The 20,284-nt window shown below is 47.3% G+C and overlaps 8 protein-coding genes across 8 annotated transcripts; 3 read left to right on the top strand and 5 right to left on the bottom strand.

The window, feature by feature from the left end:
- Window positions 1-1,763: 1,763 nt before the first annotated feature.
- On the bottom strand, window positions 1,764-3,311 carry GGS25DRAFT_516761 (uncharacterized protein; the record flags this gene model as incomplete). Its single annotated transcript, XM_049263263.1, has 2 exons — window positions 1,764-2,702; window positions 2,766-3,311. 2 exons carry the CDS (start codon window positions 3,309-3,311, stop codon window positions 1,764-1,766), a joined length of 1,485 nt encoding a protein of 494 aa, XP_049121239.1.
- A 1,456-nt stretch (window positions 3,312-4,767) lies between these two features.
- Window positions 4,768-6,549, top strand: GGS25DRAFT_24666 (uncharacterized protein). Its single transcript, XM_049257167.1, has 2 exons — window positions 4,768-4,934; window positions 5,281-6,549. The coding sequence occupies exon 2, from the start codon at window positions 5,421-5,423 to the stop codon at window positions 6,429-6,431; it is 1,011 nt and encodes a 336-aa protein (XP_049121238.1). The 5' UTR covers window positions 4,768-4,934; window positions 5,281-5,420; the 3' UTR covers window positions 6,432-6,549.
- Window positions 6,550-6,860: 311 nt separating this feature from the next.
- GGS25DRAFT_24621 (dUTPase-like protein) lies at window positions 6,861-8,014 on the top strand. Its single transcript, XM_049257162.1, has one exon. The coding sequence runs from the start codon at window positions 7,288-7,290 to the stop codon at window positions 7,897-7,899; it is 612 nt and encodes a 203-aa protein (XP_049121237.1). The 5' UTR covers window positions 6,861-7,287; the 3' UTR covers window positions 7,900-8,014.
- A 453-nt stretch (window positions 8,015-8,467) lies between these two features.
- Window positions 8,468-10,599, bottom strand: GGS25DRAFT_24534 (Ribokinase-like protein). The gene is made up of 6 exons (XM_049257155.1): window positions 10,306-10,599; window positions 10,168-10,235; window positions 10,090-10,100; window positions 9,930-10,009; window positions 9,487-9,823; window positions 8,468-9,325 (listed from the first exon to the last, which is right to left on the bottom strand). The coding sequence occupies exons 2-6, from the start codon at window positions 10,219-10,221 to the stop codon at window positions 8,677-8,679; spliced, it is 1,131 nt and encodes a 376-aa protein (XP_049121236.1). The 5' UTR covers window positions 10,222-10,235; window positions 10,306-10,599; the 3' UTR covers window positions 8,468-8,676.
- Window positions 10,600-10,770: 171 nt separating this feature from the next.
- On the bottom strand, window positions 10,771-12,532 carry GGS25DRAFT_24493 (proliferating cell nuclear antigen). The gene is made up of 5 exons (XM_049257148.1): window positions 12,303-12,532; window positions 12,101-12,170; window positions 11,605-12,034; window positions 11,244-11,533; window positions 10,771-11,181 (listed from the first exon to the last, which is right to left on the bottom strand). Exons 2-5 carry the CDS (start codon window positions 12,140-12,142, stop codon window positions 11,164-11,166), a joined length of 780 nt encoding a protein of 259 aa, XP_049121235.1. The 5' UTR covers window positions 12,143-12,170; window positions 12,303-12,532; the 3' UTR covers window positions 10,771-11,163.
- Window positions 12,533-12,763: 231 nt separating this feature from the next.
- GGS25DRAFT_469508 (Mysoin-binding motif of peroxisomes-domain-containing protein) lies at window positions 12,764-15,597 on the bottom strand. Its single transcript, XM_049259149.1, has 4 exons — window positions 15,184-15,597; window positions 14,355-15,069; window positions 13,847-14,298; window positions 12,764-13,791 (listed from the first exon to the last, which is right to left on the bottom strand). Exons 1-4 carry the CDS (start codon window positions 15,230-15,232, stop codon window positions 13,139-13,141), a joined length of 1,869 nt encoding a protein of 622 aa, XP_049121234.1. The 5' UTR covers window positions 15,233-15,597; the 3' UTR covers window positions 12,764-13,138.
- Window positions 15,598-16,151: 554 nt separating this feature from the next.
- On the top strand, window positions 16,152-17,137 carry GGS25DRAFT_469506 (Rab5-interacting protein-domain-containing protein). Its single transcript, XM_049259148.1, has 2 exons — window positions 16,152-16,532; window positions 16,720-17,137. The coding sequence occupies exons 1-2, from the start codon at window positions 16,467-16,469 to the stop codon at window positions 17,008-17,010; spliced, it is 357 nt and encodes a 118-aa protein (XP_049121233.1). The 5' UTR covers window positions 16,152-16,466; the 3' UTR covers window positions 17,011-17,137.
- On the bottom strand, window positions 17,138-20,245 carry GGS25DRAFT_469505 (uncharacterized protein). The gene has a single exon (XM_049259147.1). It carries the CDS (start codon window positions 19,854-19,856, stop codon window positions 17,265-17,267), a length of 2,592 nt encoding a protein of 863 aa, XP_049121232.1. The 5' UTR covers window positions 19,857-20,245; the 3' UTR covers window positions 17,138-17,264.
- Window positions 20,246-20,284: the final 39 nt, after the last annotated feature.

Genomic DNA, 20,284 nt, shown 5'->3' with positions numbered 1-20,284 from the left:
TAGGCGATACGGTCAGTTGTCATCGACGATGGTTCCAAACTCTTGATTTCAAACTATTTTACATATATTACCTAGTTAATGTCAGTTCGTATTTTTTTCTTATCATGGCCCTTTGCTGGCCCTCGCGCCTTGTTGTTGCTATCTCATCGAGCGACTTTTAGGCTACCAAAACCCGACACTTCATGACTATCATTACCATATTCTTCAGGTTGGGATGTTTTTTTCCTTGTGTTGATCCCATCTTTGTTGTTGATCTCATCTGGAAGTCCCGTCTTCTGGGTCCGGGTTCAATCTACCTCGCCCTGTCTTTCTCGAAGGCTGGTAACCCCATATATACCAAGGTATGACTCAACAATCTCCTTCCACAAACCCTTTCCCAGAGAGAAGAGGAAAAAGACAAAAAAGGTATGGGACTCGGATAGTTCACCGTACCACACAGACGGACCACCCCCGGCAGTCCGGCTAGGTCGGTGATTTGAAAGGAATTATTGTATCCGTACTTGGACCTACGTGCTCATACGTGCCCTTAAATAACCCGCCGATCTCCTTCTAAATATGTAATACCTGCCTCGTAATAATACCATTAATATACCTGGACGCTGATCTGATCTATGTGTTCAACAACTTTACGAACTGTTACATTACAACTATGTACGTACAGACCTATGCCCAGGTCTATGCCGTACTATTTCTTGCCCACCTACCTGTTTAGTTGGCGATCGTCATGAGTTGATAGAAAGGTACGCTATATCCTACTAAGGAGGCACACTAGGGTTTGTAGGTACCTGCAATGTGCATACCGAACTAATAGTGTACATCTCGATCCTACTTAATGTGTAGGTACTAGAATGGACACTAGGACATAACTATGACTCGAACAAAATGTATATGAGATACCTAATTTCCGGATACCAGCAATGACCCTTCCCGGGTGCGGATAGGGGTTTGGCTTGCGTTTGGCTCCGAAAGTTCGAGAGAGAATAGTTCATAATAGTGGCATTTCCAGATGTTCATATACATATATGAACTTTGCTAATACTTATGTGAGCGGACTCATACTTGACCAAGTGCAATTGTCTCTCCGTAGACAGTCGTCTCTCTTTCCATTAAAAATACCATCGTATTTCCTGGTACTTACCTCGTAGTCAGGAAATAGCCATCAACGACACGCGTCTCAGCGATATATTTTCAATTTTGATAAGAACAAACATGTTCAAAGCACGGAGCATTTCGGTGATAGAATGTGTACGCATCAATCACCAGATATAGCGAATACAACTGGAAACATTGCAACTACTTTTGATACCGAGTCGGCTCTCTCGTATGTGACAACGTTGATTTAGTTCCACTGTTACCAAATCCACGTTTTTTTGATGTTGAACTACCTAGTACCCGAAAGCCCTCGACCTGAGCAAATTTGCTGAACTGAACCTTTTACGCCACCGCCCACCATGATAGCCCTACCCTTTCCCTAAGGGGTAACGCATTAAAGATCTGAGATGGCCGCAGGTGGCTCATGATATACCATATCAAGACTTCGGATGCCTTGTGCCAACGCAGCATACTTGCAATATAACTCGCAAGGACCTATCGTTTCGTGGGGATCTTATCCACCGTTACTTGCCGGGACTAAATGAATGCAATGTACAGAAAGTAGAGATGTTGTTAAACCATGGAAATCCCCAGAGACCGTGTGTGCAATCATTCATTTCCTCGTTAGCTCGTTAGATGCGATGCTTCTCGCTCTCTATTTATTATCATGATTAGTTTAGCTGTCGACTACTAGTGTGGGCAGAAGGGCCGCCGAGAGTCTTGGATATCTCACCGAGTCGGGAATATAGCATGTACAGAGCCATTCTGTTACATTCTTCGGTTCCCGTGATCGTAACCAGACGCTCGTTGCTGTTGTCCTGAGGTTCGTTTATCTTGATAACACTACCGCTGATCTGGCGTATCTCGTTGATCTTCTGGCCACCTTTGCCAATGATAGCACCGACCATGTCGTTGGGAATGTAGATCTGTTGGGTGACTGGAGCTCCCGCGATGGCGCCGTGCATTGGCTGTGCCGGAGGTCCTCCATGGGCATGAGGACCGCCTATGTGAGGGGCATGATGGGGTGGAATGTGTGGCGCGGCACCATACGCAGGCGTTTGGGGCGCGTAATGCATCGGGACACTAGGGTTAGGCTGCGGGGTTGCCGCGTGCGGGTGGTACGGCTGTGCATATGGTGCTGGTGGCAGCTGATGTGCCCGGGGATCAGGTCGTCGGCCGTAGTTTTCGCGATGGCCAAAGTTACCACCAGCAGGCTGGGGGGAATATGGCACGACTTGCATGCCACCAGGTACAACACCTGTAGGACCTCCACTTCGTGTTGCGTAGGCCGAAGCAGCTGGACCGCCGAAGCGTTCGTTGAGCTGTTGAAGTAAAGTACTGCCTACATAATAAGTAGCAATGTGGACAGCATCAGCAACGCCCATAACAACAAGGGAGCGTTCACTGGAAAGTGGCAGGCAAGAATCAGATGCGTTGAGTCGAGCTCCAGAAGCGTCTTGTATCTCGCGAATACGAGCACCACCTTTTCCAATGATGGATCCTATGAGGACGTGGGGAATAAGAAGACGGAGAGGGTAAGTCTTGGATTGAGAATTTGACTTCTCTGTTAGAGGCTCATTGTTCAGAGTTCGGATGATTAATCCAAAAGCCTAGATATTTGTCAGCCGTCAAGTTTAACATATTCAGGAAGACATTCAGTAGATAGAAAATACCTTGGCTACAGCCTCAACAGCCCCGCTAACGGTCAGAATTCGTTCCACGGCACCTTTCTGGTAGTCGCTGACGGTGCACTTGGCGTTTGACAATTTCCTAATATTGGAAACATTCTCGCCGCCCTTGCCAATAATGGTGGCAGCTTCAGGGCTAGAAATTACAGCACGAATATGAATCCACATAGTTTCATCATGAGCGTTGCCAGCTGAAGCACCGGCAGCGGCTGAAGTTCCGTGGACAGCGATATCCACAGCAAGCTTGGACTCATCAACGTCAGGGACCACTGTATCCCCCTGGTCATCTTTGACGTCCGGCTTGTCGCTGCTGTCGCTGGGCTTAGTGGCAGTGCCATTGGATTCAATAGGTGCCAAAAGGTTATCACCATTGCTCTCGGGAAGTTCAATGTCCTTGTCATTGCCATTGTTAATGACCTTGTCAAGAGCAGGTCGCTTGGCATCAGGCTGATCGGCGCCACGAGAAGGTGATGAAGCATCCTCCAAAGGACGCTTCGCCGGGTTAGTTGGGTGAGTAGGCGAGGCAGACATCTTGGTTAATGCTTATATGTTCACTCTTGAAAAGGACTACGTTGTGCCTTTAGAATGATCGTAATATACTTGAATTTATCGAATTTTCTTGCTTTATCTACACCTGAAGGGTTTTCGAAGGAAAACGTGTAGGTGTAGTGACTCGGGACGGGATGTGCTGAAGAACCCTTCGAGTTGATTCGGGAATGCGGGATCTGAAGGCGAGGTCGGATCTGAAAGGCAGGGTCGATGATGGGACGTAGTCAGCGTTGTCAAGAATGACAACTATGACTGCGAGGAAAGTGATATGAGAGATCCAAGTTGGACCTAGACGCTCGTGTGCTGGCTGGAGACGAGATTTGATAGGACGAGAGTGGTAGAACCTGATGATGGCTCAGGATAATTTGATGGAGATGGTAGATAAGATAACTTGGCCGGAACAGTTTGGATGTGTTGGGGTCAAGTTGGCGGAGTGAGATGAGTGGACAGATGGATGGATGGAACGATGAGTTCAGGAGTGAATGAGTAAAATGAATGAATGGATGATGATGATGGGGTTGGAAAGAAGTGGTAGGATTTAGAGACGTAGATAGTTCTCAAACCTTTTTACCCTGTCAAACGCGGGAAGTCGTTATGACGAATAATCTATTCCGATCCCAGTTGCCTCTTTCTAATCTTTTTTTTTCGCTCTTGCCAGAAAGTGTCTTTCTTTTTGCCAATTACTTATACTAGCAAAACCTTCCTTTGCTACTCTTCTCTTTCCTCGGAAGCTATCTTTTTTTTTGGACCTGAGAAATAGGATGACAATCGGTCGTCTTTGCAAAGTCGATCGAAGAATTGCTTTTACCAAATAGTAATAGCAGTTCGTTCTCGTAGACTAAAGTCGCGTCGCCTTCTCTTAATGAGGGTTTTTTTTTCAGTAGCTTCACTAAAGGGGGATTGATTGTATGCTGTGCTGTGATGGGGGGATGTGATGGAATGGGGGTAGCTCAGATGCGAAATTTCGCTCCAGAGCGGTTAAGAAAAGGTGGAAATGGGGGATGGTAAAACTGAATACAGTAATAAAAGATGGGTTGGGGGTGAAAAGAAGGGGTAGAGGGTTGGTTTGCACACAGAATGATGGTAGAGACTGATGCAAAAGAAGTGTAAAAGGATGGATAAATTGAGGAAGGGGAGGCGAGAAAGTTGTGAGGTGTGAGGTGGAAGTTGTGTTCCTAAGCTTGTCTCACAACGTCTTGATGCAAGAAAGATCTACGGTACCGTACGGGACTCCTTTAGAAAAAGTGAAAAAGCGGATTTCTCCACAAAAGAGTATATTGTCCAAGCGTCATTCACTTTCAATTGGCTTAACCATGAACCGTGGATTAAAAGCTTGGGCCACTAAGTGTCTTAGATGCATAACTCCATGCATTTAGATGGCACAGTACTTGAATACTTGTACGTACGTACCAGATGTTTTCGTCAGCCTCGTTGTGTTCCTTCCATCAATGTTGAACTGTACTCAGGCGGCTTGTGTGGGTGACTGGCACTGCTGCCCAGTGCTATTTCTCCTCACTCACTCTAGTCTTGTGTAATCTGTCAAACTCGTGACCAAGATCGCACAGTGTGTATATACGCATATACATAGTAGTATCATTATATTATGTATGTATAACCTTTTACACTTTTACCCTTTTACTCCTCCAATTCTTGTACCGTTCAATTCTTGTACCGTTGACTTGATTATTTCCTCCGAATCAATTCAATGTTGTTGCATCAATGATTGTACGCCGTAAGAAAAAAAGAAAAAAAAGTCGATTTAATTCACGTAGTACCTGAAAGAACATTGAATATCTTGGATACTAGGTATCCTTTTGTACTGCAGATCTACCGGCAATTCTTCCGCGTTGCATTACTTGGCGGCTCTTTGGTGATGCTTCTGGTCGGATATTGCTTGCTGCTGCATAAACCCTGCAATATGGAAAGATAGACTGACATTGCAGGCTGCAAGGCATCATTGCATTTCACTTACCTACCTGCCTACCTACCTACCTAGCACTTAATGCTTTGCTGCATAGTCTTCTTTGCATTTCGTCTCGCCAACAGCTCAGCTCTTTCTTGGCAACCTAAACCACTGCAACACCAAAGAAAATGGAAATAGACAACGAGACGCGTCTCGCCAATGACGTTGATTTGCTTCATGCATCTCATCTGAGGGAGACTCTACAGGAGCTTCAGGCTAAGGTTAAGGAGCATGAGGCAATACTGAATCGGCTACGCTCTGCCCCAGCGAAGCATCGCGCAAGCCAATCTCAACCGCCCACGGCACCTTGGGAGATTATGAAGGCAGCATATGATGAGCTAGCATCGCAAACCCCATTCTTGCCATTTCCCGAGTCTGTGTTGCCAGCTCTCCTGGCCCTTCGCAAAACTCATCAAACTGTGGAAGACACGAAAGCTTATTTGGCATCTCATAAAGACTCAGTTGAAAAAACCAGGCGACGATTAGAAGTTGAGAAATCCAATCTTGAAGATCAGAAAGCTCTTTCACAAAGCCTACAAAATCGCATACAATCCTTACAGGATAACCTGGAGAGCCGAATGGAGATGGGCCCGGAGGATATTGCAGCGGAGCGAATTGGTGAACTAAAGCAGAAAAAGAAGCATTACGATAGAGAGACGTCTACGCTTCTCAAAGCACTCAGAAGATTCATTGATGAGCACCTAGCAAGCATGCTCGCCGCTGAAGAGCTAGGAGGTCCCGTGGTTGGCGATATGATGGACATCGATGGAGACGACCTTGCAGCAGGGTTCAGTTCTCAGGGCAAACTGAAGAAAGCCAAGGAAAACCCGGACCAGGACAGACGGCAGCGACGCATTGATGAGATATGGGGCGTACGACAGGAAGACCAACCAGCAGGGAGAGCGAACAATAATAGTCGGGATGAAGTAGCGGTTGCTGGCGCAGAGATGCGTGATCTAACAGAGGAACTACTCAACGCGCTTGCGCAATCCGAAGGCGACAGCACAGCTTCTTACGTTCAGCTTCCCAGAGAATCGGCAGCTGCGAGGTTCCTGGTTAGATCTAAGGTCGCACAATTCCACCCAAGGGACTCAACGAGGCTGAGACTTATCGACTTTGGCAAGGAGTTGGATGAGTGATACATATGAGATGCTTCAATGTTGTCCATGACATAGTTGCCTCTACCTTCGCTGCTAGTACTACGATATCCGTAACGGGATACTTGTGTTTGCAATGTACATAGGCAAAGGGCAAACTGCTACATACTTACATGGCGGCAAGCTGAGGATGAAACCAGGAAAGTTCGCCTCCATTGTTACATAGGTCCTTAAGGCTTTGGATTTTCTACATTTATATGTAGATACAGATATGTATTCACACACAAAGACATTGTCTTTTTTTCGCAAATCGAATTTCTACTTGTGATAACTTACACATCATCCATAGGGTAGATGTAGTACAAGGATCTCGGAAGAGTAAGCGATTGGGGATTCCCTGCAGTGGAAGGCTTGGCGCTCAATCTCCATTACTTTATCACGATTGGCCAATTGATCTTCTCTCGTCGCGCCCCATAACGCGTTGCGGCAAGCCCGCTGCGCGTCCCCGTCTCCATCACACTACTAGGTACCTAGGTTAGTAGTTAACTGTTAATGACCTTAATGTATGGATTTTATATGCTAGGTACCTAACTACGTACCTAGTTATGCAAATCCACATGCCCCTCTGCCCTTTCCCTCTCACCGCAATTGCAATTGTCATTTGCAAACACACACACGCACACACACACACACTGATCGCCAGAAAATCACGTTTTTTCTCTCTCTCTCTTTCTCTTTCTTTTTCTTTTTCTTCTACTTCTTTGCCAGCAAATCCTATTTCCACCTTTTCTCCAGTAAATAACAATTTTCCCTCAAATTTTGAGAGAGAAACTTAAAAACCTACCTACACACACGGTATTATTTTGCACAGAGCAGCAGCAGCAGCAGCAGCAAAACTATGACCGTAGATAAAGCCGTCGTAACCTCACCACCAACCTCACCGCCTGCGAAAAGAGTCAAGACTACTCCCACCACCACTGAGCCTGATACCACTACTACTACTACTACTACTACCACTGCTCCTCCCACTGAACAACCTCAACCCACCTCAACCACCACCATGGCCACCACCTCCGCCTCCCCTCCCCCCCTGCTGATCAAAAAGCTCGACCCAGCCGCCAAGCTGCCGACGCGGGGGAGCGCCTTCTCCGCGGGCTACGACCTGTACGCGTCCAAGGAGACGGTGATCCCGGCGCGGGGCAAGGGGCTCGTGAAGACGGACCTGGCGATCGCGGTGCCGGCGGGGACGTACGGGCGCGTGGCGCCGCGGTCCGGGCTCGCGAGCAAGCACTTCATCGACACGGGCGCCGGCGTCGTCGACGCCGACTACCGCGGCCCCCTCATGGTGCTGCTCTTCAACCACTCGGACGCCGACTTCCCCGTCGCCGCCGGCGACCGCATCGCCCAGCTGGTCGTCGAGCGCATCTGCACCCCCGAGGTCGTCGAGGTCCAGGAGCTGGACGAGAGCGTGAGGGGGGCCGGCGGGTTCGGGAGCACGGGCACGAACTGAACTAGGCCGTGGTCTTTGAAGGGGGAAGAACAACTCTCTCGATGCTATTTAACGACGACGACGGCGATGATGATGACGACGGCGGGAGGAAAAGAAATCCCCCCGCGAAGGGGGGTTATGAGATGATATGATGGGTTGAAATAGGATCGGTAGACCAGACGTGAATGAATGAATGAACGGATGGATGGATGGATGAATTACATATGTAGTTCTAGGGAAGGTGGGGAGGTTAAAGGAGGTCCTCATTATCATTAGAAGAAGAAGAAGAGAAAGGAAGAAGCCTACAAGCGGGGGCGGCGTATCTCGATTCTAACCCATCGGGGTCGCAGCATACATAGCTTGACACCACCTGTGACTGGTAGTGGCCTAGGTAGACGTCGATGAATTGCATGTTATAGATGCTACACAAAAGAGGGAAAAGGGGAGGGGAGGGTCAAAAGCTCTCATCTCCAATCCAAATATAGAATCTATGATTCGGAGAAAATGGACTCGAAATTCATGTTTCTGGCCTTGGTTGAAAGTAATAGATTCATACAATACAAATTCATCTACTTCATGTCCACTGCTCTAGGTTAGTAGCATCAGACACTACATAGATACCTATCTGCATACCTGCTAGGTACTCGTGTATGCTTCACATTCTTTCTATTCGCCCTTTCAATGTTCGGATAGGTACCTAGATATCTATATGTTCATTCGTTTTATTTTTGCCGAACTCAGCAAAATCTCCTGTCTATCTCTAAATGCCCATTTATCTACTCCCCCTAACAATCTCTTCTACATCTTCTCCGCGCGGTATTCTATAGTCGGATCGCGCAAGCATCCCAGGTTTCTTACCAGCTTCAGCTCCGAAGCCCTCGACTTCAGGAGGTGCAGCGTCTTCTCGTCTACTTCTCCTTCTTTATTGACGACTGTAGCCATCTCAGCCGTCATGCTCTCGGCTGTGTGCGCCAGGACCTCGTGCATGCTCGCAAGCACCTTCTCGGCAGCCCGCGCGAGCGGTAGGTCTAGTACGTCGACATCGTCGCCACTAAGCCACGAGCGCTTTTCGCTTATCGACTCGTTTCCGTCACTATTCTGTTCTGAGATAGAGGATGAAGAAGAGGAAGAAGGTGAGGAGATGGCCTCGCGTATACGCGCCACCATCAGCGCTGCGAACATGTCACCCGTGCCGCTAAAGTAGCAGTCAAATACGGGAAACGAGATCGTGAAGAGCCGTGGTTGCCGGTCGGACGTCATAGTCGACCCTACGACAGACATGGCGCGCCCCGTCTGCTGTGGTGCGGAAGAGGAAGCGATCGAAGAGGATACCAACGGTATAGAAACGGAGGTGATGACGATGTGTGGGACGCCGTATTCCTGGTGTAGGACACGGACGGCTTCTTTGAGGGAGGCGGGGTCGGTTATCTTTACGCCAGAGAGGAGTCTGTGTTAAGGAGGAAATGGAAAACTGTTAGCCAGCGGAATGTGACTACATAACCTCCTCAACCGCCATTTCCATTGTGAAAATTTCATCCAAGCTTATTCAATATCCCCAGAAAGGATGTAGAATGCCAGGTATGAACAACCTGGACGTGAAGGACTTACTCGGCTTCGAACTGATTCGGTAGTATGAGATCAGCGTAGTTTATCAAGCTCTTGTAAGCAGGCACGACATCATCTGCGACGTACAAACGGCCATTATCACCCATGACCGGATCTAGGACCCAGAAGAAAGATCCAAGCCTTCCCGCTTTCTCGGATTTTCGCCGGAGCTCTTTTCCGATGTTGCCGACAGCTTCCACGGCGGTAGCGCCGGGCACATAGCCCGAGAGCATCATATCAAAGCCATCAAGGTACGACTGCTTAAGCCCGTCCCACAAATCCGTAATTTCTTGGGCTGACACCCGTGTGCCCTTCCATTGCCTGTAACCTGTGTGATTGCCTATTGACGTTTTGAATATCCTGTTAGACACATAGGCTATGTGATGTACATACACGACCTAGGTGGGGGTTCAGGGGCTGAGTTTATGATGGGTAGTTTTACGTACTGAATTGGACTGTATTCAAGGCGGCAACATCACAACCCATAGATTGGAGCACGAAGACGGCGATCTTGTTGCCTACGTTCCTATTCCACGTAAAAGACAAAGGGTCAACAAAGTGATCCGTGGAGGGAGGCATAGAGGTTCTAAGAACATGGGATCTCACCCTGAGACAACCTTCAAGGAAGTATATTAGCTACTGAATAAGAACCCGATTACTAAAGAGGGCATTGTGTATTCCTACATGACTGGCAACGGCCAGGACATTCGTCTCTGGGACTCGAGGTTCGACACTCATACGGAACGACTTTCCTTAGATTCAATTTTGGAATTTGAAGATAGGTAAGTAAATACTTTGCTACCCAGAGGTAGAGGGAGGTACCGTGTAAGAGCTACTATGGAGGTAGACAGCTAGGTATGCAAGCCTTTAATGTTGTAGTGGCCAATGGTGTATGGGGGGAGAAGGGAATCTCTATATCGTCACCCTGGCTGGTCTGAGAAGAGTGTGAGAATCAACAAAATGAGCGGCAAATTCCTCTATGAAGTCATTTAGAAAGAAATTGTTAATATAAAAGAAAAGAAAAGAGAATGAGTAAGAACTTAGAAGATTGAATGAAAGCTTGTGCTGTTATCATCACTTATCCGCCGATTGCCGGTACCAAATACAAAACGGGCGCATGACTCTTTACCTAGTAACTTTGACTGCCCCACACCCCACCACACTGACCACAGATTATATATAAGTGTGGTAGGTGCCTACTAGCCTTAAGCTAAGTTAGTGCCTTCATGATAGGCATGCACTACTAGGTACAATACTACTAGGTTAGTAGGTAGTAAACCACTGGGCACTTTTATTATAGGGAGGTAGGTACCTAATTCAGGGCTCACCTCCCTACACCTTGTACTACTACTAGTATTTACAATCACAACCACGTTCAATGCTCATAAACCATCGTCATATTATAGGCAAGACGAAAAGTACTCAGATTACAGCCGTAGCGTAGGGTGAATTAATCAAACCCTATGAATGACTAGACTTCGAACCTAGGTGGTATGGAAGTGCTTCGTAAACTAATACGCCCAAAGCTCATATGCAGACGCAAGAAGTCTTCGTCTCCGTATAGTTATCCATGTTATTAGCCACCAAAGTCCATAGCAAATCTGAAAGCAGTGCATTCCATCCTGCTGATGTGGTATATTTGTAATCCTTCATTATTCCTTGTTGCTTTATCATTCCCTCTTACTCCTCGTCGCCAATCTGTAGAATCAATATATTAGTAACGTGACAGATATGGCATTAGGAAAGGCGGTGTGACAAACCTTGGGAGCGAGGTAGAATCGCAAGAAACTGCTGCCTGCTAGTCCGTATTCTACCAGAAGGGGCACCTCGTTGGAGAGGCAGATCTTGACAGTACTGGACAGAGCCTGGGCCTTGCAGAAGTTGACCAAGTACTTGAGCGAGAAAGTCAGACCAACGGGCTCGGTGAGCTCGATGTCGATGTTCAAATCCGGCTTGTCGACATTCTGGTGGCTGCGTAGAGTGACGGCACCGTTTCCAATGTCACCATTGCAAGAGAACTTGACACCGTCCTTGCTTGCATCAATAGTAACTTCTATGTGTTAGTCGTAGTCTTCGTAATAAGGTATGTTCAACCCAGGGAAGGGAGCGTGGAGCACTCACCCGACTCTGACATGGCCATCAAGTCGGTGCAGATACGTCGAAACTCGGCAGAGGGCATGGAGATGGTAGCAGCATACTCCGTCTCGGGAATGCCCAGGTGCTCTTGGTCAATGTCCATAAGTTTTAGGTCATACTCGCTAATTCGGTCATTCTCACTGCTCTCGAAAACGAGGTTCAGGGAATCGGGCGCGTCTTCGGCCTTGAGCGTCAGGATATCCTCGTTCTGGGCTGCGCGTAGAACCTTGGTGAGGGAGACAAGATTGACACCAAGCGCGATGTTTCGATCGCAACGGTAAGGGGAGAAGCCCTCGGCCTTCAGCATCATCGAGACAAGTGCGACGTGGGAGTTGTCCATTGCTTGGAGCGCGATACCCGAGTCGTTGCAATCGAAGTTGCAGTCTTGGACTAAATCCTTGATGGCATCCACCACCTACGCCATTAGTATTACTCACGAACGGAAAGAGAAACGAGTAGGAAAGAAAAGAGTAGAAAATACCTTCTTCAGGATCTGAGCCTGCTCTAGTCGTGCTTCCAACATGATGGCGTCTGGATTGAATTGAACTAGACTAGTGAATATTAGTTATCGGATTGCGTGTAAGAACGGTAATAATTAACTTGGAAAAAAAGAAAATAATAGGAAATGATTTTATGAGAAATAAAGAATAGCTTTTGGGAGTTTGTAGGAAGGGGAGAAATACCTATAATTTTTGGTGGTGACGTTGTTGCGGTAGGAGGATCAGTTGCTTCTGGAAAATGTTGTTAAGAAATGTGAAATAATAAATTGAATTTAAAACGCGTGGAACCACTCAACGCGTCGTCAATTGAAGGCTGACGCGAAATGCCCCACCTGCTGTACCTTTAGCTTCGCTTGCTTGCCTAGCTGCCTACATAGGTACGCCAGAATGGAAAGTTCGCCTTAAAAGTTAACCTTGGAAATCTCGTGCTCTTTTAATGCATGCACCGTTGACGTCTTATCTAGGGGGTACCTAATCTTAGGTACTATGTACTTTTCCCCTTTACTGGAACATTGAACGGCCCGATGCCCGCCTCAGGGGATCAATGCCATCAGACACATAGTACCACTGGGTAGAATTGGCAGATAATAGATGACGTCTGCTGAGATACCTTTGCTAATAAGTACCTAGGATAGGTAGCCAAATTTTATATTCTCTCAAAAGAGTCTTTTTATTTATATGTATATACCTAAAGCTAGTAGATAGGCGGTCGGGTATGTGCAAGTATATATATACGGCGACATAAGAAAAAAACATTACATACAACGATCGTATGGATGGCCAGCTCTTTTATCTAAGTCAAGTCACCTCTAATCCCAAACAAAACAGCCCGAGCAGTGCTACGGTGAAGGCAAGCAACTCTAGGCTGGACCCTAGGTTGAACCCCTCTTTCTATCCCAAAAGCGCCGTACTGCAACCAAATATGACCCAGTTCATAATTAACTCGTTACCAACGCCTCGAGGCCCAGTTACTGCTGTAAGTCGAAAAACGAGAAATAATACAAAGTGACGATGTAATTTCAAAGAGAGATACGGCCACGGCCAGGTTTTCTTTCCAACACCCCCTGCAACTCTCGCATCATGCCTCGTTGGGCTTCAGCTCTCGCTTTAGCGATCTCCCGGGACTTGCGGTCTTCCCTCATCCTGACGATTCTCTCTTCCCGCGTAAGCAGGCTCTTCGGCCGAGGAATCGAGATAGCCTCAAAGACTTCTGGCTCGTGTCGCATATCTAGCTCTCCTGGCGGGGAAATGCCACCATTGAGTTTCTTCAATGCGTCAGCAATACCCGGTTCGTCTGAGCTGTTCTCGTCTTCCTCCGCGATGGTTCGTCCACTCATGGTGCTTATAGGAGACATAAGCGTAGAGCCCATGGATGATAGGCGCTTCTCGTTTCTATCGATACCAGACGCCAACGATGCCTTGCCTGTCTGCCATGCTTCCATCAGATCTCGTAAATCTTGGCCTATCGACTCATACTGAGACATAAACAATGGCCCGAGGTCGGTAATATCATCGGCTTCGTTCAAGGCCTTTGATGACTCTTCGCGTAGGAGATGCAACTTAGCTTGCACGCTGCGGATGTTCATGGTCATCGAATTTAGCCTGCGGACTTGGTGACGCCATCGATCGTGATTAGGGGTCTCGGGGCTTCGGGGGGTTTTGGGAATTTGAACTAAGAATAACCTATTAGCAAGCAGCGGTTGGCTAGTTTGTCACAATATACTTACAGTCGTTGTCAGCCAGGATATCTCTCACCCGAGCATAGGCTTGCCTTGTGACGACGTTTAACTCTCTGAACGCTTCTAATATGGTGGTGAAACGGAGTCGGTCGGTGTCGTTTCCAACCGTGTGAAGAGCCAGCAGTCCACTCAAGAACATCTTTCGAATATCGTGGAATAGGAAGGCAGCATCTTTCAACGGCTGTAACTTCTCAATATCCTGAGCGTCTGTCTTCGATAGCACTTGGAATCTTTCTACTACATCAGCAACTGTGAACTGATACTGGGACTGTAGTTGTTGTAGTTCGGTCTGCTCTGCAAATGCCCATATCGTGAAGGCAACCTGATAGTACTTGGAGATAACCTCCGTCAAGCTGTGTCGGAGGGCTTGTCTTAGTTGCAGGCACTTGACGCTTTGCCCATTACTTTCTAACCGGCTGATGGGAGGAATGGGAGTGCTCCTATTAGTACATTAGCTGGTTGCAAAAATCGACTCTGGGAATAGGAAGATATTCACAGTCGATAGCCGCGGGAGACTAGTTCCACTTCCATTATGAAGTTAAGCGCGGCACTGTTTGCACAGTCATAATCCCGGGAAGATGAAAAGAACATCGAGGCTTCTGCAAGCCCTTCTTTTTGTATATTTCGTAAAATTTGCCTTCGAACATATGCTCTAGCGATTAGAAGCACCAGAGATAACACTGCAGCAGAGGCTAGCAACCGTCTCCAAGTTGGCATGAAACCTCCAACCGAAAACCACCGGACAAGAGATGCCGCACCGAACCCGAACACGGCCGCGGCAACGGCACCGGGAACTGTAAACCCATGGAAGCTGGATTCATCGGTCGGTTGTGGTGAAGTAGGTTCTGGTGATGGTTGGTAACCTAGCACTAAGGGGTTGTCTAGAAGCTGGGACTGGACGATGGTGAGCCGTAGCCGCTCGAGAAATCCAATCGATTTGGCATGGTCTATGGAGGAAGTAACAGCCTCCAGTAACAATCGCAAAAGATCAAAAATAGGGGAGGCATGATAATGAAGGTCGTCCAGGTTGATACGAGACGGAAAACTATTAGAGTCGAGATGCAGGGGCTTCGGCAGGTTTTCCCGAAACCTCCTCCGAACCTTGGCAAGGCCTCTCGGAGCAAAATCTCGTGGACTAGACGGCGGTGAGAGGTCGTGATTTCTATCGTCCTCGGGTTCCTGCCACGACAACTCCTCTTTCTCCCCCGTGCCTGTGACAACAATGGTTAGGACTTCAGGAGCTAGGGGCATGGTGATCGTCAAGGAGAACCGCTTCTACCGAAGCGATCCGGGGCTAGTGTGCTGTATAGAACTAGCATACATACCCTCGAGATAATTGCTCAAAGGCGTCCCCTCATCTACGTGAGTCTCCATGTAATAACTGTGGTGTTGCACGAAGGGTCGCGTCCATCTGGCGCGAAATTATTGTGATTCACTCAGCATGCAAACCGTCATACAAGGAGATGACTTTGAATCAGATCAATTCAGTTGTAAGTAAGGTAAGAAAATAATCGTAATAACTAAGATTTTGAAAGACTGGGATGAGATGTTAGTTACAGAAAAAATGAAAGTAGAAAAAAAACAATAATAATAAAATAAAAAAAAAAGATAATAGAAAAAAGTTTAGACGATGGTATGTAAGGAGCGCGGTCTTGTCAAGAAGGGAAGTTCAAGGTTACAAGTACAAGGAAGCTTAGAAGAAGTCAAGTGCTTTGTTCATTTGATGCAGATTACACCTACCAAATACGACTACACTACCTAGCTCTGGAACAACTTCTCTTAATTAAGCAAGTGGCTAAGTGTAGCATTGAATATCCCAGGTATGCATAAGTACTAGTAGTACCTACTAATAATAGATTAGGTGATTAGATACAATCAGATAGTACTAGCAGTTAATGTCCGGAGGCTCCGCCCAGGGGAGCTTCCCCCATATGAACCCAAGAAACCCAGGAAACCCAGGAAACCCAAGAGAAGGAGGCTTCTGAAAAGCCTCGGTTTCGTCATGGGGGCAAGAACGAACGAACTTCTGACTATTCTCCATCCCTTCCCCCTCCGATCCAATGATATGGATATGGATATGGATATGGATATGGATCAATCATGTTTCTTGCCGTTCGCAGCCGGGGGGCATTAACTTTGCCATGCGATGTATGTTTAGTGGAGCCAACATGCACTATTCCTGGGGTTTGGGTACGAATAAATGCGAATAACTCCACATTATTCGTTAAACTTCGTCCAATAGGCAACTAGATCGTTGGGGTTTAAACATTTTTAAACATTACGTACATATGTATGTATGTACAAGCTGTATCTTAGTACCAGACACATGCAACTTTGAACCAGCAGTCTACTACATTATTAGTCTACATATGCTAACCGTAGCATCAGACACCTATGTAATACCTACAGTAATACATACCTATGTAACATACTACAGCTGCGGCATCCATTCAATCCAAACCAGCGTTTAAACATTTTCCATTCCATTCTTGTTTGCTTGTCTCATATCGATCCAACTCATACCCAACCACAGGAATCACGAAACAAAGACTTACCGATCCAATAACCCCAATACTACCTTAACATAGAAGAAGGACGAAGCGCAGCCATGCCGACCGAAAGAGAGCTACAGATAGCACCGATCGTGCCGGAGTCGGTAGTGCACAACTCCAAAGTCAGTATAGTCCAGTCCTGTCCAGCCACCTTGAACAATGCATAGTTCCCCATGCCCGGAAACAATGAAAACAATGCATACCTAGTAGCTACGCCTCACATGCATCGTGTTCGTTTCTATACCTAGGTACCTGGGTATTAGAAGAAGATATGTAACTGACATTGCAATGTGCTTTGCACTGCCTTAGGCTCTATCCAATCTTCAGGCCCTTACCGCTTCCATCTTTGGCGCCGCAGCCGGTATCTTGGGCCTCGAGTCCTATAGCGGATTCCTCTTCTACATCATCTTCACCATCCTAACCACCGTCCTCTTCTACACCATTCGCGTGGCGCCCACGTCGCTGAAGGACGGCCACGGCCTATTCGACACGAGCAGATATTTTCGGACCAAGTACGAATTCTGGGCGGGCGGTCTCTTCAATGGTCTTGCGGGATACATATTGACGTGGACATTATTCTATGGGTTGGTGAGAGCCTAATAGAGGACTGCCTAGTACATCACAGTATATCACAATCCTAAATAAATATGATCTTGTCGTATGGTGTAATAAGATATCTAGGGATCAGCATGATGTGTGTTTCACGAACCACGTGGTGGATACGGCTTGTCCAAAGTCTATTCAAATTCAAATGATGTTGCTAAACTTAGCTGCTCGCTGATGATGTGATATCCAGAATCCACCGCAAATAGGTACCATTTTAAAGAAAATTACCATGTCATACACCTTTCCAGCTATTCACCAATCTCGATCACTTTACCTACGTAACCCTCAAGCCCTGATTTGTCTTTGGATCCCCCTTCTACGAGGACTATCTGAGACCCAAGCTCGATCCATTCTCTGCTATTCAAAAATTCCAACAAAACGTGGTATTCTGCATGATATTCGTCCAGGTCTGTTTCTGACTTAGTACGTTCGAGCTCGAAGTGACCACTCATGCCGAAAACATCATCTTCTTCTGTCGTAGCTTTTCGTGGATCCAAGTCAGACTTTTGGAGTGTAACCCGTAGCACCCGGACGGCGGCACGAACCATCCCCACGTATGCATTTATCAGAGTATTCACAGCCAAGCCCTTGATGTCCGATGTTGGGAAGGAAGCCGTTAGATTAGAAGCAGCCTGTAGAGAAAGCCCGGTCTGGACCATGTGTTGGCTAGGCACAGCCAGGACCTGGCCTTTGCGAATTCTATTGTTCGAAATTCTTGGGTTTTCGGACACATCGCTAGTATTAGGTGCCTCCTTATTATCTTCGTCAAAAACAACTTGGATGGAGCCAGCCTGTCCCGCCTCGATAGTTTGAACTGGAAGCCTCAAGTTACGAATATTCACAATCATTGCTGTACGCCATTCGCCTTCGATTTTCGAGGCTGACAAGATTTGGCGAGAGCTAAGTCGAGCAAACTCGGCGGACGAAGGATGAGGAATTGACAAGCCGTATCCAGGTGATGGATGATCGTTTGGCATCAGGGCGCCAGCATCCTCGTCGTCCCCGGGGAAGGGCCCTAACACGACCTTTTCACCGATGGAGAGCTTCCCAAATCGCAAATAGCCAGTAACTACTGGTGCGCTTCTGCTAAACCCAGGAGTTGCAGCACTCTGAGCACGGCTCAACGACATTTCAAAAACGTCGTCAATATGAAAGAGAGCAGCTGGTTGTTCGGGATTTAAGGCGAGCGGGACGAAGTCCCTTGATGTTGGGATAGGGGGAACGGGTAAGCTTCTGAGCAAGGCGTGAGTAAGTCCAATGCCTATACCTTTAACGGCGCTCGTAAGGATAATGGGAACAATAGACAACGGGTCGCTAGATCGGGTAATAGGGTCGATTATTTCCTCCGCTACTTTTCGCAAGTCTACATCAGGTACCTCCGCAAGGCTGTCCTCGTCACGTGCAAGAGAGGTCAACAGCTTCGGTATTCTCCCCGTAGCTTTAACCTTGGTGAAGACTACGTTCAATTTTTCCTTCAGCAACGTACGCTGTCCTAACTCGGACTTGGTGATGAGAATAGCAAGGGGCATTGCCAGTTTTAAGGATAAGTCCAGATGTGCCATAGCTAGCTCCATTGACGTTATCCCAACCCCATCTGCGCCAGAGAGCGAATGGACACCGGAGGCGGGGAGAGCTTCTTCGTTTGCAGGAATACACAGCAATGTCCAGTGAGGAGCCCATCCGACCAAGGCTCGAAAAATCGTGCGCTGATATCGCGGATGTCCGGCGGAATCTAATAGAAATACCAGCCGGCCATTCTCTGCACGATCATGGATATCGGGCCATTCGTTAATATTATTAACGTTGTAGTTGAATATATCCTGTCCTCCGTAGCCGATCAGTTCCTGGGCAATGGAGCTAGTCCGCCCGGATGCAACTTCGTGGCGATGTCTTAACAAGTTGATTCTACTGCTTCCACGTCCATTATCTAGGGTGCCGTTGGAAAGTGTCCCTAATAGTGTGGTTTTACCCGATGTTGTTGGCCCAATGAGCGATACACGAAGCTGCTCGGTAAGTGAAGCACCTCTTGTCAGAGCAGAATACATCTGATTTGGCTGTTGATCATGCTCACTGCTCTGCATATTTAGGACTGGGATAACGAGAGCCTCTGCGACCCAAAGATCGGCGACTCGCACTTGGTCGTTGGATTCCGAAGTGTCATCTGTCCACTCACAGGCACCAACTGCTTTCATCCGTTGCACTTCGACTCTGCAGCCTAGACTAGCAGCCATTACTTTTAGGGTCGTCATACTCTCGTCCATCTCATCCTTGGTTAAACCCACAAATGTTCCATCGTCAGCCACACCCAGTTCGTAGAGAGCCCCGTTGGACTCCTCAAGACCTAGGAGCAACTTTCCAGGCTTCTCAAGAGCTGTGAGATCAGCGATATCTTCGGGCAATTTTGGTATGACCAAATCACCTCTGGCGGTAGAATGATACGGCGACGACTGCTGTAGCCTCCAAAGGAGCTGGGTGGTTAGATGATGGAGACGGTTCTGTCTGGTTTGGGTCGAAGAGGCCAGCGGTACACTAGACTGCCTTGGATATTTTACTTCTCGCATTGGTCTGGACGCCTGAGACCCTGAGACTTTTAGTGTGGTGCTCATCTTACTATAAGCCCTCCGCGGTCGTAGTAAGAGGTGTAATTTATATTCGATAGGGCCATCTTGCGGCTCTGCTTCGAGTCTTTCCAAGTCGGAGTCTGAGAACTGTTCTGATTCAACAATAGCCCCGGTGGTGACAGAACGCTCAGCCTGGGGCCTCTTGATGGCATCCTGAGCGGATTGCCAGGGGGAATTTACCCGTGGAGGGTCGTGATCAAAGGTGAATATTGAAGCCATAATTTGCTCAGTACCTAACTAGTGGTTAAGCAATACAATTCTTCTGGCTTATAAATTGACTAGGGTGTTATGTCATTTGGTAATGGCTCTATTGTATGGTTCTGCGCTATTCGCTGTGTATAAAATGGATGTATTTGTAGTAGCATCTTCGTAGAAGTAGAGCTAGAAAGCTCCTAGGTAAGAGGGTATTAGTAAATAAGTTTGAATACGCTTGCAAGCAAGATATCAGTTTAATACGACACCGGGATGGCCATTGTGAAGATAGGTTAATGTGTCATATGTGAAGGTGATGAATAGTTGGACAACTCATCGGGATGAGTATGAGTATGAGAATGAGAAGAATGAAGATAGTTAAGTATAAGTATTATGTATACCAAGGTATGTCACGGTGTACTCAATGTAAGATGAATCATCCAGGGGTGTGTACC

This window comes from Hypoxylon fragiforme, assembly GCF_022984875.1.
Source record: "Hypoxylon fragiforme strain CBS 206.31 chromosome Unknown GGS25scaffold_1, whole genome shotgun sequence".
Lineage (NCBI taxonomy): Eukaryota > Fungi > Ascomycota > Sordariomycetes > Xylariales > Hypoxylaceae > Hypoxylon > Hypoxylon fragiforme.
This window is presented reverse-complemented; position numbering and strand designations above follow the sequence as displayed.

What these genes read in the sequence shown, in the direction of transcription:
- GGS25DRAFT_24666 (XM_049257167.1), top strand. Translation starts at nt 5,421, where the DNA reads ATGGAAATAGACAACGAGACGCGTCTCGCCAATGACGTTGATTTGCTT.
- GGS25DRAFT_24621 (XM_049257162.1), top strand. Translation starts at nt 7,288, where the DNA reads ATGACCGTAGATAAAGCCGTCGTAACCTCACCACCAACCTCACCGCCT.
- GGS25DRAFT_24534 (XM_049257155.1), bottom strand. Translation starts at nt 10,221, where the DNA reads ATGAGTGTCGAACCTCGAGTCCCAGAGACGAATGTCCTGGCCGTTGCC. An exon ending in CTTGAATACAGTCCAATTCA is followed by an intron (nt 9,824 to 9,929) that starts GTACGTAAAACT and finishes AAACGTCAATAG; the next exon opens with GCAATCACACAGGTTACAGG. An exon ending in CCGAATCAGTTCGAAGCCGA is followed by an intron (nt 9,326 to 9,486) that starts GTAAGTCCTTCA and finishes TCCTTAACACAG; the next exon opens with ACTCCTCTCTGGCGTAAAGA.
- GGS25DRAFT_24493 (XM_049257148.1), bottom strand. Translation starts at nt 12,142, where the DNA reads ATGTTGGAAGCACGACTAGAGCAGGCTCAGATCCTGAAGAAG. An exon ending in AGGCTCAGATCCTGAAGAAG is followed by an intron (nt 12,035 to 12,100) that starts GTATTTTCTACT and finishes CTAATGGCGTAG; the next exon opens with GTGGTGGATGCCATCAAGGA. An exon ending in GATGGCCATGTCAGAGTCGG is followed by an intron (nt 11,534 to 11,604) that starts GTGAGTGCTCCA and finishes AACACATAGAAG; the next exon opens with TTACTATTGATGCAAGCAAG.
- GGS25DRAFT_469508 (XM_049259149.1), bottom strand. Translation starts at nt 15,232, where the DNA reads ATGGAGACTCACGTAGATGAGGGGACGCCTTTGAGCAATTATCTCGAG. An exon ending in TTTGAGCAATTATCTCGAGG is followed by an intron (nt 15,070 to 15,183) that starts GTATGTATGCTA and finishes TTGTTGTCACAG; the next exon opens with GCACGGGGGAGAAAGAGGAG. An exon ending in GTCTCCCGCGGCTATCGACT is followed by an intron (nt 14,299 to 14,354) that starts GTGAATATCTTC and finishes ATGTACTAATAG; the next exon opens with GAGCACTCCCATTCCTCCCA.
- GGS25DRAFT_469506 (XM_049259148.1), top strand. Translation starts at nt 16,467, where the DNA reads ATGCCGACCGAAAGAGAGCTACAGATAGCACCGATCGTGCCGGAGTCG. An exon ending in CGGTAGTGCACAACTCCAAA is followed by an intron (nt 16,533 to 16,719) that starts GTCAGTATAGTC and finishes GCACTGCCTTAG; the next exon opens with GCTCTATCCAATCTTCAGGC.
- GGS25DRAFT_469505 (XM_049259147.1), bottom strand. Translation starts at nt 19,856, where the DNA reads ATGGCTTCAATATTCACCTTTGATCACGACCCTCCACGGGTAAATTCC.